We start from the raw sequence: 14,701 nt of genomic DNA, 5'->3' as shown, positions 1-14,701 counted from the left end.
CTCTCTCTCTCTCTCTCTCTCTCTCTCTCTCTCTCTCTCTCTCTCTCTTTTTTTTTTTTTTTTTTCACAAATAAGTATTTCCTCTATCGTTCGTATCAAAGAAAATTAACGATTTGTACGCAACAAGCAAGCAAAACAAATAATAAAAGGATCGTTTGATCGAATTGCGAGTAAAGTATGATTAAATAATTAATCTCAGCTATTTAATTTCTTTACATAAGAAAAGATTATGAAAATGTTGAAAAAAAAACAATGAATTGATTTATTTTTCTTAATTTTCGGGGTAGAAAAAGAAAACGTCGGCGAAATTGCGCATAAAACGCCGAATCCCATAAAGAAATATAAGCAAATTTTCAATTATATTCCCACATTTTTTTCGCTATGTAAAAAAAAAAAAACGAAAAAACTCAACTTTCTCTCCAGAAAAATTGGAATAACTGGAAAATTACTGGACCGATTTTTCCAGAAAGCTAATCTGCTCGAAGTTATGTAGAGACACGTCGATTGCATCCTAGAACATCTCGATCGATGCATTTGTCCATAAGATATCGTGGAGCAAATTTTTTGCAACGGACATACCTACACACACACACACACACACACACGTACATCACATTAAAAACATTCGGAGCATATTCAGGAGGTCTTGAAACACGGAGAAATGCAAAAAAATGATTTTTTATTTCCGGGGTAAAAACAATAACTCCCCTATCGGGAAGTTAAAAATACATTTTCTGTACTGCTTCTCCCGATTTCTCATCTGGGAATTGGTATTGCATGCTTCCCAAACTCAAAACCTTGAAAATCACTATAAAAAAAGCTTGTCCCGGGGTTTTTTTACTCGTGTGGTTGGCCAACGCCACACGAGTAAAAAACCCCATCGCAGCAGCCCGGAAAAATACTATTCTCGAGGTTCCCATTTCCACCGATTCACCTATTGGAACTCAATTTCTGGCGACGGTGATAATTTATACCATGTACTGAAAATACATGAAGCTATTTGTAGTCCAATAATAGATTACGCACATCCCATTCTCCTCTACGCAAGACTAGGTACCAAGAAAGTCAGTCGAGTCGTGGGATGATATTCCAATGAATTAATTTTCAAGTTAATTTTAGGCATATGAAAATATTGACTTACCTCATCGGTTTTTGAGGCTGCGGTGGGCGTTTCAATGAGACTAGTGAAACTCGCGCGGCTCCCGTGTGTGTTGCTCCTGGATAAGCAGCCAATGTCAATGACCTCACCAGTTGCAATTCTTGCCAGCCGGTCATTCGCGAGGCACTGTGATATTGGAATCCCAAACACGAGACCACCAGTAGAGTCTGCACAAGCCAATGTTAGATAATACAATGCGAGTAGTTGAGATGGCTCATTGATATTTAGTTCCTCAAGTGCGGGGGGATGAAATTTTGTATATATTATTTCTGGGATTAAAAATGAAATTCCTCGTCAAGTATTTCGGTTCACGTCTATGGGAATTGTCATATGATTGTTTAAAGCATGAAAAGAAAAACGAAATAGAATGGAGAAATGTGGTGCTTTCTATCATTTTCATCAGGCCATTCCATAACTCTTGTTTTGTCTAATATTCCATGATTGAAAATATTTTATCAGTGTTTTTTCGTAATTTTCGCCCTGGATGAAATTAATTTCTTCCTCCAGGACAAGAATAGTTTCTGGTTACACAGAACCGTTTGTTAAGAGACTGGGAAAATTGTATTGCTTGTAAATTATCGTTAGAAACACCCTATTAAGTGTTTCTATGATTTTTAACGAACATGTGGGGATGTTCGTTAGGAACACCAACACGGCCTGATAACAACTTACCCCTGCGACATTATACGACGATCCGTGAATGAAGAGTAGAGAGAGAGGTCCACTTTCCACCTTCCAGTGATCAAAATTTAGTTTAAGTTATGTTTTCCGACTTCGGTGCGGTAATTTATCCAATTACATCACGATAATTAAATTTAGGGTTTCCCGTTATGGCGTGGTGAATTTTTAGAGTTCCGGAATTTTTGAGTTTGTGTATAATTCTTTTTTCATCATTTTTGTCGAGATCGGTTTAATTACGCGTTTTTGAGGGCCCATAAAATTATTGCGAGGAAGGGCCAATATATTAGAGTCATCCGGTAATTTTTATGGGGTTCACCCTATTATAAATCTTGCAGGTAATCAATTAGATCTGGTTGAAATACTGGCGCTCCAAAATTAAGTTGGATTTTCGGGGATTAATTGGGTACCTTTACGTTTTTAGTGGAAGGTCGTTTTGGGCGAGCACAACCCTCGTCTCTGGCGAATTGCCTGCTAAAAAAATAGTAAAATTTATTCAGAGAAATTCGTGACTAATTGTCTTTTAACCATGTAAATCCCGCAGAACCAATCCGTGAGAGGCGCCAAAAACCCCCCAGGAATTATCCGAACATTCATCTGTTCGGCCCAATTCGGTCAAATAATTAATTAATTAACTGGTTTCGTTTCTTTGAAATGTTAGGTAAATTGAAGGAATTATTGGCGGTTACGCCTTTGCGTTTCCCGAAAATATTCGGAGTTTTTCAGGAGGTCCTCGCCGCGGTGGGAATATCCGCACCAATCAAAAGGATTGTGATTGAGCGGCGAATTCTCACTTCTGACCCGTCGCGAGTCCCTCAGAAGTTAAGTTAGTTACGTTCTGACCCTCGCGCAGTAGTGAGTTCGAGCAGTAAAACGTGGTTATTCGAAGTTAGTGAGCGTGTCCATTCGGGATTATAGTTGGCTCAAGATGAGGAAGAAGGCGACAAGGAATAAGAAAACCCCAAAAGTGGGTACGTTTGCTCACTGTTTCTTTCTGAATTATAATTCAGAGCCCCAATTTCCACTTCATGGTGGGTTTCGCCCGCGTGGCCGTCAGTCACGCCGCACGTGTATTTTTTTCCCTTCTTCGGTGAAAATGTACCAAATTTTACGTTATCTAAAGTTGTCGATCAGGTCGTGATTTTTCTTTTTTTTGCTTCCGAATGGAAGCATTGTGATCGACCAAATTTAAGTTTTGCATTTTTTGTGTTATATCAATCAAGTATGATCCAAAAAGTCCGAAAATGCAATTTTTGGGCGGTGTCCGTATGTATGTATGTATGTGTGTGCGTATGTAAAAACCATTTTTCTCAATTATTTGCTAAGGAAACAATGGAATCGAAGAAAATTTTTTTTATCAAATGTAGGTCTTATCAAGCCCTATCCATCGCCATTAATTAAAATTTAATTCATTCATTCATTTTTTTAATTTTTTAATTTTTTCGAAAATCAGTTTTCATACGATAGCTGAAAAAAAAATGTTTTAAATTCATTCAACTATGGCTTAAAGAATTTGTTGGGATGTCCTCTCGACCGAGTTCGAAGATGAAGATCATCGCTTTAATGGTTATTCGGATTTTTTTTTTAATTCAATTCTTTTTTTTTCTAAATTTTAATTTTCACAAATTTCTTTTAATTTATGATGTTTCATGCAGTGAACTATAGGTTAAAATATTTGTTTTGATGTCATTAATGTGTAGTTGAAGAATGAGCATGATAACTGTCTTGATCAATTGGATTTTTATGATTATTCATGAAAATTTTGAATTTTTCATGAATTTTTCATGAAAATCAAATTTTTGGTAGTTTCATCTAATGTAATGCTCAAATTTATCAATTCTTGCATCAAACAATTTTTTTTAAACATGATTATAGTGGAATTCTAAGGTATAATAGAAAGTTTCACTCTATCTTTGAATTTATATAAGATTTTGAGAATCATTTTCATGTTTTTCGATATTTTGAATTTTCCATCAGATTCTTCGAAAAGAATCTGATGGAAAAGGTTTCAGATTCTTCATATTATATAAAATTAAAATATTCTTAATAAAATTTTGTTGAAAATTGTATTATCATAGTATCATTTTTGAATAGTATCATTTTTCGACTTAATTCATATGAGAATGTCCGATCATCATTTTTAGAGTATTCAAAAGATTGTTGACTTTCCACTATTGTGAAAAATACACTTGGATTGATTATTGTAGTGGAGAAAAATATTTAAATCTATTCAATCACTTCACACACAATATTCACTTTTTTAAATGAAACAATCAAAGAACGATAACACGATTGAATAATTGAACATGAATTACTCATTTTTTACATTATCGATTAGAATGGAATTATTTTAACACATCCAACGACATTAATGGTAATTAAAAATTACACAAATGTTGGTTATCAAATCTGTTGGATATAAAATGGATGAAAAAACAAAATATATTACGATTGAAAATTATTAATTTCATGACAATCATCGGCATTGTATGGAGATGATTAAGGAATAAATTGAAATATGAATTATTTTCGATAAGAATAAAAAAGATGCAAGATCACCATTCGGAAGCATATTGCTAATTTATTAGCAAAGAAAACTATACCATTTTCAATATAAAAGCAATTTCCCACTTGTTTTGTTATTGTTTGTGTTTTACCCAGAAATTCGTGCTTTTCGTTCCATCAAACTAAATGATTATTTCCCTTCAAAGGGTCATTTCCGGGGTAAATACCAGCTCCGATTATCCAATAATCTGCTCATGGATTAGTACCAGTAAATTAAAAAAATTTAGGGCTGATGGGGTTTTCCGAAAAACCCACCAGAAAAGGGGGTAAATAGGTTTCGAACTCCACTCACAATGGCTTCTGTATTTGTGTCCCTCTCGCGCTCGTGGCTAGTTATTTTGTTTCTCTCTCCGTGCGGAATTACTCGCTGAGAGTTTCAGGCGTGCGGATGAAATGTAATCCCCCTACGGCACCCCTCTTAAACCCCTCGGCGCTCACAAACTGTGGCTCTCGCTTCACGCGAGTATTTCGCGGTTAAAAAATTCCCTCCGATTACTAACGAATCTGGAGTGGCTCCAAACGATACAAAAATTATAATTTTGGTATCGGAGCCTTCTCCGGACTCTCCCGAGTATCCTTGTTCTGTGTTTTTGAAATTCCACTCTACCGTTTTTTAGAAATCACGAGTTTAGTCTTAATGAATTTTTGACATACCGTTTCCCACATGCGCTAAGCGTATAACGCTGGGTTTTAATGTTCTTCTCTCTCTCACTCTCATAGGCATTCGCTTAGATCTCTTGGCGATTCCCGGAATTCTCGAGTATTGAGGATGAACTCTGTAAGGATATTTTTCCGGGTTGTTCATCCAGGAAAAGTCCAAACTACTTTTTTTAGCCTTCTCTATCGCTCGTATGTTGGGCGCCAGCCGAACCTTTACGGAAAGTTCAACGAAAACAGGCCTCTGAGGCAAACTCGTCCACTCAGAGGACTTTTGTGGCTGGATAACGGGGTGCCCAGCTAGCATCAGTGTGACACGGTAGAGTGGGCGAGGTCCACCAGAAGTATTTCCAGCACATCGTCACGAGCCTTTGCAAGCCGTCTATTAGGCTTTGCAGCCAAATTATCTTTTATTCACATCTATTCTGGGCTTTCGACTCCTCCAGCATGCGTCCACCTCCCGAATATTTCTACTCGAGAGAGTTCCAGAATTATTTGCGAATCAACCGGGTTTCCTCAGAGCCTGGAACGTTGAGAGGCTGATCTGACCAGGGTGAAACTACGTTATCCACACTACGACCACCCACACTCTCAACCACCAGTTTACGCTTCGGTCATCGCGCATTACTGCCTCTGGGTAGTACTAAAAATGTCGAGGTATGGTCCGGCTGACAGGAGGATTACTCTACTCCAGGCCCACGGGCCCATACGCCTCAAATCGTTCCGCCGAGACTAGATAACGCTGGAAACAACAAAGTCATCACTAAGAGTCCCGAAATAACACTTTTTCTTGCGGGGAATGCAGTGCTGAGCTATTCGCCAATCAGTCCTTGCCCATATTTCAAGCCAAAACCACAATATACTCCGGAGAAATCCTTTCGACTTCCCCGCTTGAGCGTCCGCGTTTGACTAACTCGGAATCTCACTAGGGCCTTACCTCCTAGTCGGGGTATCTCGGCGAGGATAGGTCACACCATTACTCGATCCCCACCAATCAACCCGACGGGATCACGGAGGTACCAGTCCTTTCACCTGGCTACGTTGTTCCTTAGTCTTGGTCCCCGACACAGCCTTTAGAACCACCCAGTTGAAATCCCTGTACGTCGGGTCACTTTCCCCCAAACAGCTGGATGAGTTCTAAAATAGCGAAAGTCTAGTGACGTCCTCTAGACTTCCAGGGGTCGCGGTTCCACCGAAAACCGCTATGCCGTCAGCCTTTCATCGGTCTGTGGCTCTTCTCATCCAGTGGTGGCTCTGTCAGCCGCCTCTAGATGTCTCTTCCTGTCTCTCTTATAATAATTCAAAGAGCTTAGTTAACTATTTAAGGGGATTTCAACCCGTAACGAGAAAATCTCGTTACAACTCGTATTTTCGTACCTTTTTCAATTATCCTCGTGTTTTTCACAACACCCGAGGAATTTGGTTATTCTAGAAATAATATTGAGTTGATTCTAAATAGGATGGAATTGGAATCAGTCTGAAAGAAAATAACGTAAAACTATCATGATTTTTGTCAAAGTTTAGCATTATTATTATGATTGTGTAAGATTCCCATTTCTTTTATTCTTCTTATATGAAAATTGTGTAAAATGTTGATTTTGAACATTCAATAGTAAGGACAATGTCGAGTTCTTTTTTTTGTAGTTCTGATCGCCCAATGACCCGTTTGCACCCGCAATGCACCCTTCTCGCCATCACCTAGCATACTTAGCGACCCGAGGACCGTGAGCTTTCCCGAAAATCTAGTTTTCTCCCTTCTTGAGTATGTTTTGGATGATTTTGAATTGATAATTGATTTCGATGATTGGAATTGTTTTTTCGATTTTTCCGGTATATATATATATATATATATATATATATATATATATATATATATATATATATATATATATATATATATATANATATATATATATATATATATATATATATATATATATATATATATATATAAGAGTTTTATAAAACATATATGAAATATATAATTTTCAGAATATAGATTTTTCCGAATGGGATAGGCCATGCAACAAATGTCGTAGGTTCCTATTCTCGATGATTTCCATGCAACTCGTACCAATGAGTACTGTGGCATGAAAATTTCATAGATATCGGGAAAGAACGTGAATCGTAAAATATTCGAGAACAAGTATTAGGTAACTATGAACGTGAAGGGGGTAGCGTCTGGCGGGGCCTTAGGTAAGCACAGCTGCAATTAGGAGCACTTGTCTGGAGGGTCTTGTTTTAGAAATGCCTTAGAAATAGACAATGAAATACTTGTACAAATTTTCCATTTTCTATTAAGTTTTATTCAACATTTTGGTTACATTTTGTGTCAATGATGAATTACCTAACGTTTCATTGAAAAAATGTGGTATGCTATAATAATAATAAATGAAAAGAGCATCTACCCATTCCAATCCTAATACATATAAAGGGCCTACAATTGATGCGACTAGACATATCATTATAATTAGAATGTATACAACGGAGGGTGTTCCTTCATGTTCAGTATCATCTTCGGTATTACCGATTTCAATATCTTCATTTTTGCGGTTGATCAGAAGGCGCGTAGCACAGGTCATTACGATGGGGATAAGTAAAATCCAATAAATACCTCCTACGGTGCGCAATAGTTTCGGCATAACGACTGCGAAATGTTGGTAAACCCAAGGTTTCGGCTGTCCTCGGGCTTCTTTTAACAATGAATTTCACCTCTCTAGAGTTACAATACCCGGTAAGGATATTTTCCTGGGTTGTTCACCCAGGAGAAATCCAAACTGTTTTTTAGCCATCTCTATCGCTCGTTTGTTGGGCCCAGCCGAACCTTCACGAGAGGTTCGACGAAAACCGGCCTCCGAGGCACTCTCGTCGACCCAGAGGACTTTTTGGTTGGACAATGGATTGCCTAGCAGACATCAGCGCTTCCAAGGGAGGTTTGCGTTGCTTGGAGGCTCGCAATGTATCGTAAATGGTTGACACTATTACTAGGATTGTTGACAATGCATTTTGATGTCGAGTTGCGCTTTTGAATTTGTGGAATACTCATTTATTTATCCGTTGTATTTTGATATGAGTGATAATTTCACATTATTTGATGGTTCAATCTTGGGAATATTATTCTTTTCGTGGGGTTTAGTGCTGCTGGGAGCATTTCCAATGATATTTTATTTCATGGTGTTTCACTTTTAATTTGTGAGTTATATGATTTTTATAGAGTTTAGTAATTGTTTTTTAATGTTTTTCACTTTTTATATATAATGTGATGGTGTCAAGATTTCAAGTGTAATTTTGTTTACAGAATTTAAATAAAGATTGGGTTATTGTTCTGGAGAGGATCTCCATTGGAGATCGAAACGTTGACAAGCAAAATTTGATCTTTTTTTTTACTAATGACCGCCAGGCCTATTAATATAATGTCATAATTACAGCATTATCCCCATAATGAATTGAATTCATGCCCCTTCCGGAGAGTCTTTCGACTCGTCCAGTGTTCATTCTCCTCCTGAGTATTTCGACTCGGGAGAGTTTTCAGAGACAAGTGCGAATCAGCCGGGACACCTCAGAGCCTGGGACGTCGAGAGGCTGATCCGACTAAGGTGGAACTACGTACTTCACGACTACCCACACTCTCGACCACCAGTGACCGCTTCCGTCATCGTGAGCCACCGCCTCCGGGTAGGACTAGACCGGTGGCGTATGGTCGGGCCGACAGGAGGAATTACTCTACTCCAGGCCCACGGGTCCATACGCCCCGAATCTTTCCGCCGAGTGTCGATAACCTCGTGTACAACAAAGTCGTCACTTCGCTTCTCGAAATAACTCTTTTTTACTAGCCGGGGATGCAGGAGCATCCCCCTACGCTCGCCGCCAACGGTTATTCACTGAGTCGACGTGGAGTCCGAAACTCCTTATCATGGCTTCTTCAACCATTCCTCCATCCAGTACACCGAGAGATTTTCCCAACCTCTCGATTCAAGCGCTCGCGTGCGACTCTCTCGGAATCTCACTAGGGCCTTGTCTCCTAGTCTGCATATCTCGGCGACGATAAGTAATTCCGTTACCCTATCCCCATCAATCAACCGGACGGGATCACGAAGGTCCTTCCACCTAGCTACGTTGGTCTAGTGTACCCCACACAGCCTTTAGAATCACCCAGTTGGAACCCCTGTATATCGGGCCATATTCCCCTAAACACAGCTGGGTGAGTGCTAAAATAGCGCGAGTAACAGCGCCCTCCAGACCTTCAGGGGTCGCGGTTTCACCCATAATCACTATGCGTGTGGTCTTTCATTGGTCCGTAGTTCTTCTCATCTAGTCGCGGCGTTCTTCAGCTGCCTCTAGATGTCACTTCCTGCCTCTCTTCTAATGAGTTTAACAGTTCTCTTTCCTATTTAAGGAGATTTCAACCCTTAACGAGAAAATCTCATTACGATCCATTCTATTAATTTGATATGCAAACGTGTTCAAAAAATATTGAAAATACCTTCACAAACAGGGGTTTTAGGGTCGATATTTTGAGTGTCAGCGTCGTCGAACTCGTCATTAGTCTCGGGTCTTGAACACTGACGCGTTGTATTGTCCTCCCACTTCTTATGAATTAAATGATTACGTATATTTAAAACTGTTTGTCAGGCGCAGTTATACGCCTCAACGTCCCTCTTGTTTTTCATGGCATAGAGATAACACATAGTCTTTTCTTCATTCCGCAGACATGTATTGTTTTTAAAATCCATCTCTGTACCCAAATTTATGGTCTCTCGTGCAGATAAGATCTGGAGATATATAGCTTCTTCACCACTAATAGTGAAAATATCGCGAGCATTTCTGCACAGCTCTCTAATATTATGTGAAGCATCCCGCACTTCTGTATCCCCATCATGCTACTCCATTCCGTGATTGTTGGTTGTGAGTCTATTGTTCGTCTCACGCCAGCAGGTAGAAAGGTCCAAGTACGGGTAAGGTGCATTCAAATTCCAGTGCGAAAGAAATACTCCCTCAGTATCCGCAACAGTAATTTCTCTTGGCAAGAATTTCCCATTTTTTCCACGGAAACCTTGGATAACGACAGCGACATCCATGTTGATACGATCACCACAAGAGACTTTTTTATAATGAAGAAGCCGACAGGTGGATAAAGTAATATATCTGACGACGGTGACGGGGGGAAATCAGGGTAGGGGAAATATATCAGTATCATTTTAATGTTTCATTTTAATTTATTCTTCATTCACAGCGAAAAAGTTACAGATTTTTGCGCTTCGGAAGCTACGCGTTTCTATTTTTTTCTGCCTCAACTGCCAAGCGTACTTCTTCAACAATTTCGCTGGAGTATAATATAACAATTTTTCCAAAGAATCAATAAGATTTTCAAGATTTACATTTTTATGGGCAAGATTGTGACAAGTCATATCAAACAACTGTTCAAAATATTTGAAAATGGTTTTTATTATAATATCATGTGACAACTACTTTTTTTTATTACACTCCATGATTTCCATCGACGAAAAAGTACTCAAGCTATCCACAGCACCTTGCTTATACGTCTCTCCAGGCATATTCTTCATATACTGCATAAGTTGAGTAATCCAGGTTCTCCGCCATGGTACAGAGCATATCGTGCTATCCAATAGATATCCGACTTGGCCCCACGATGAGAGGTGACGATTGGTCTATATAGAGGATTGCTCTATAGCCGGAACTTGAACGGGTGAAACCAATTCTTTTACCTGGACCACAGGATATCGATGCGAATTTTTCATCGTCTTCCGGTGATTCAGACTCATCAGCGAAATATTCAAGCATGAGTGGAATATGTTCAGCTATGCTGTGCCATTCTGAAGGGGTCAGTGTGATCACTGTTCGGGGAAATGTTGCAATTATCCGCACCACGGGCGTGAGAGTACCCTTTTCAGTCCACAATAAACCGGTGGTCACTTGTTTTGTATTGTACTTTATTGATCGCCAAAGTATCCTCAAGTAATAAAGGTTGATCCGTGAAAGTCCCCGCCAGTTCAGTCGTTCCAACATTCTGCTTCTTCACCACGGGAGGCTTGTTTTCTTTGTTTACAGAGGTGTCCTCTGCATTAGATTTACGTTTGGCTCCGACACTTTGCGAGGAGAAACCTTCCAATTTCCCCTCAAACAATGGTAACTCTTGAAGAGGTTTATAATACCCCAGAGATATGGTATCCATAGGGTTAACACACGCGTTATCGTCAATCACGGTTGATATGTCTGTTTGGAACATGGTGAGACTAATGTATATGAATATCACGCCATCAGTACTGGCTTTTTATACTCACATACGGTCGCGTCGAGTGGGAGGGGAGTGCATGCGTATCCGTATTAACATTAGTGCACATGTGTTACACATATACGGATTAAATTCTAAGTATTTTTTCATATCAATTTTTGGTCTTTTAATCATTTATTGACATTACTACCATCTAGACATGCAGATGGTGTAACTTATCCACCGGATGTATTGGTATTATTCTATTATCCGCTCTCCCACAGTGGATGTTTACTGTGTTTCCCAAATTAGGACCCGAGACAATTTTTCTGGAAACGGTTGACATGAATGTTTCATATTCAAATTTCTTAAAAATGTATCGATAGGTATTTTCTATTCTGGGAATTTAAGAGGTTAGGTGAAAACTTCACATGTGAGTTCAATTTTTCACCTGATACGAGTTAGACCGATTTTATCATGTCATACGTTAACCGTTTCACTAACGATCTTGAAAGTGCGAAACAGGTCTTCTATCGCTACCTGCCTTTCCGCAGGAAGACCCGTGGAGTTTGTGAGAAGCTGAAACTGTGTTATGAATCCGAATTTTGTTTTTGCATGGTGCCAACTCGAAAGATTATTGGACTAGAATATACTCTCCTTTCGGGCGTGGGACTGCATATATTCCGAGGCCATATCCTGTGATAGAAGCGTCTTATCATCGCGATTATACTGACATGTACACATTCAAAGAGTCAGGGTGCAGAAAAATGGGCCACTAATCTCCGCACGCCGCCGAGCCTTGGTCTGGGCATCCGTACTGACCCACATCCCTTTCGAACCGACTCCAAAGGTGTTGCATATTCTCGTTGAATGTGCAAAGCATCATACAAGATTGATGGGAAGTGTGGGCCGACGATGTTGCACTCATAATGAGTACTATTCTGTTCAAGAAATCGTAAACAGTCAACATACTCAATGCAACAGACCTGGTTTCATGGCGCCTGTGGTGTTTGCTGTCTTTTGGGATCGTAATAGGGTGAGACAATAGAAAAGTGAAACGTCGTCCTTCTATCAAACTATGCTGTAATTTTGGGGCTACAGGAAAAATAGGCAGTTTCCGTTTAGATACCCCTTCTCTCTAACACCTTTGCATAATTTAACTGTCTTTCACGAAATATGTAGCGGCAGAGTCAGGACACTTCTGTTTCACCTTCTACACCGAGCAGTCGAAGACACCGTAGCCAGTGATGGACGCCTACCGCATCAACTTGTTTTTCGGTAAATATTAAAACTTTTGTACCCATGACGTTTATTATTAATTGACGTGTTTTATTTATTTATTATTTTTTAATTCGATTTAATTTATCTATTTCGGATGCAACAGCTGAGGCGTGCGAGGCTGAGTTTGCGCTCATTGTGCAGGCCGGAGAGACACTGGGCCTGTGTATGTTTTTTTTTGTGTTAAGTTTCTTTTGCTTTGAGTATTTTTTTTGCATTGAGTATTTTTTTGCGTTGAGTGTATGTGTGTGTATGTGTGTGAAAAGTGCGGTGTTTCTATTCATTTTTTATTTTTGTTGCAGTCCTCCCGCTAGCGTTCGAGTACTGGACGACCAGCGAGAGAAACGCCGTCGTCGACGCTCGCTCCAGGCGCGCGAGGAGTCACCTCAGGGCTGCGACGTGGGTGCGGGCAATGGCGGGGCATGTGCTACAGACTCACATGATGGAGATGCTGGCGCGGGACCCGGTTCTAGTTCGGGGTCAGCCTGTGTGGCAGCCGGACGGAGCTCCGCTGTCTCCGCCGCCTGAGCCGGAGAAGGCGGCAGTCCCATGGCCTATGCCCCTGGAATAGGCCCCCAGGGACAAGCCGCGGCCTGAGGTGGTCGAAGAACCACCGGAGGAACAGGGTATCCTCCTCCCGGAACCTCCCACTTCACCGCCTCTGGAGGAGCAGGGGGAGCTCCCCCGAGACACGCCGGACTCGCCGCCCCTCGAGGAACAGGGTGCCCTCCTCCCTGAGCCTTCCAGCTCACCAACCCTCGCGGAACAGGGTGCCGTCCTCCCGGAGCCCCCCACCTCGCCGCCCCTCGGGGAACAGGGCGATCTCCCCCGAGATACGCCACAATCACCGCCTCTGAAGAGCAGGGGGAGATCCCCCGGGACACGCCGGACTTACCGCCTTTGGAGGAGCAGAGCTGCCTCCCTCTGTCTTCTCCGGTAGCCCCACAGCAACTAGAGCTGCACTCGCCGTCCCGGCCGACCGACGTCGAGAGTCCTGCGAACACCTCATGTAAGTTTGAATGTTTTTTTACAATTCTCCCATTTTCAGGTCCATTCTGCATTCATTGTTACTATTTCAATTATTGCTTTTTTTTTATTTCAGGGGATCCGTGTTTACCCGCACACTCCCAGTCTCCGGCGAGTCCGGAGTATATGGACGAGTTTGCCGACAGCCCGGGCGAGGTATTCGAGGGGTCCGACGATAGCGACCACAGGGCCAATACGGACAGCGGCAACAGCACAGAGAACGAGACAGGGGACGACACCGAGCCGCAGAGCGAGCCACTCCTCACGGAGACTCCGTCGACGAGGAGCACCCGATCGACCGATCGGCAGGATCTGAACGCCATGTGCAGGGAGCTCTGCGAGCTCAGATGCCATCTCCCTGTCCAGTTGACCAGAACTGCTGCCCCTCACAGCCAGCTTCGCCCGGTTAGCACAGCGGCCCTCCACCAGTAGCACGTGCCCAGCGGATCGTCCCGGACAATACAGTCATCCTGTCATCGATATCAGTATCTATGACGAAGAGACCGCTTTGCCAGGGCCATCGTTGAACCGACAGCACTGCGAGGTGGAGGGCCCGTCTGTTAAACGGGCGAAGACGGAACCCGAGGTGGTTGATCTCGTTTCCAACTCGGACGACGAGGAGGGTTCCTCGATGAGGGTCATGCGGTGGGGGCCCTTACTATCAACACTGCAATCGGGGGCCCTACTCACCGAATGTCCTCCTCGGGTTAGAATCGCCACTGTATGGCCTTACGCGGCGGTAGAGACCGAGAGACAGTGGCGACGAGAGGAGACGGACTCTTCGTCAGAGTCGGAGTGGGAGAGACTCCCTGGACCCGCTCCCGGGTTTGGCAATATGCCAACCCCTTTTTGAACGCATGGGTCGCAGAGCGGATCCTGAGGAACCGCCGTCAGAGGGCCAGGCGAGAGGAGAGAAGAAGGTGTGAGGAGTAATCTTCTCAGTGTAAATATGTATGTGTGTATATTTAAAAATTATATTTGTATGTTGTGTGTGGATATATTGTATTTGTATGCACGTGTTTGTATATATTTACTTTTAAGTGTATATACTTATTTTATGTAAAAAGATTTGTATATAGTTTTGTGCAGTTTTGGAAATATTAAAT

The 14,701-nt window shown here is 41.6% G+C and overlaps 1 protein-coding gene and 1 pseudogene across 1 annotated transcript; one reads left to right on the top strand and one right to left on the bottom strand.

Moving 5' to 3' along the window:
- The window catches only part of LOC107044381, a 14,016-nt pseudogene extending 3,879 nt beyond the window's left edge, over positions 1-10,137 (bottom strand).
- Positions 10,138-12,981: 2,844 nt separating this feature from the next.
- LOC107044380 (cell surface glycoprotein 1) lies at positions 12,982-14,027 on the top strand. Its single transcript, XM_015266241.1, has 4 exons — positions 12,982-13,056; positions 13,141-13,339; positions 13,387-13,578; positions 13,672-14,027. The coding sequence occupies exons 1-4, from the start codon at positions 12,982-12,984 to the stop codon at positions 14,025-14,027; spliced, it is 822 nt and encodes a 273-aa protein (XP_015121727.1).
- The last annotated feature ends 674 nt before the right edge of the window (positions 14,028-14,701 follow it).

Source organism: Diachasma alloeum, unplaced genomic scaffold (assembly GCF_001412515.2).
Source record: "Diachasma alloeum isolate Michigan unplaced genomic scaffold, Dall2.0 Dall_scaffold_00720, whole genome shotgun sequence".
In the NCBI taxonomy this organism is placed as follows: Eukaryota; Metazoa; Arthropoda; class Insecta; order Hymenoptera; family Braconidae; genus Diachasma; species Diachasma alloeum.
Note: the sequence above shows the minus strand (reverse complement) of the source record. Positions and strands in the feature narration are given on the sequence as shown.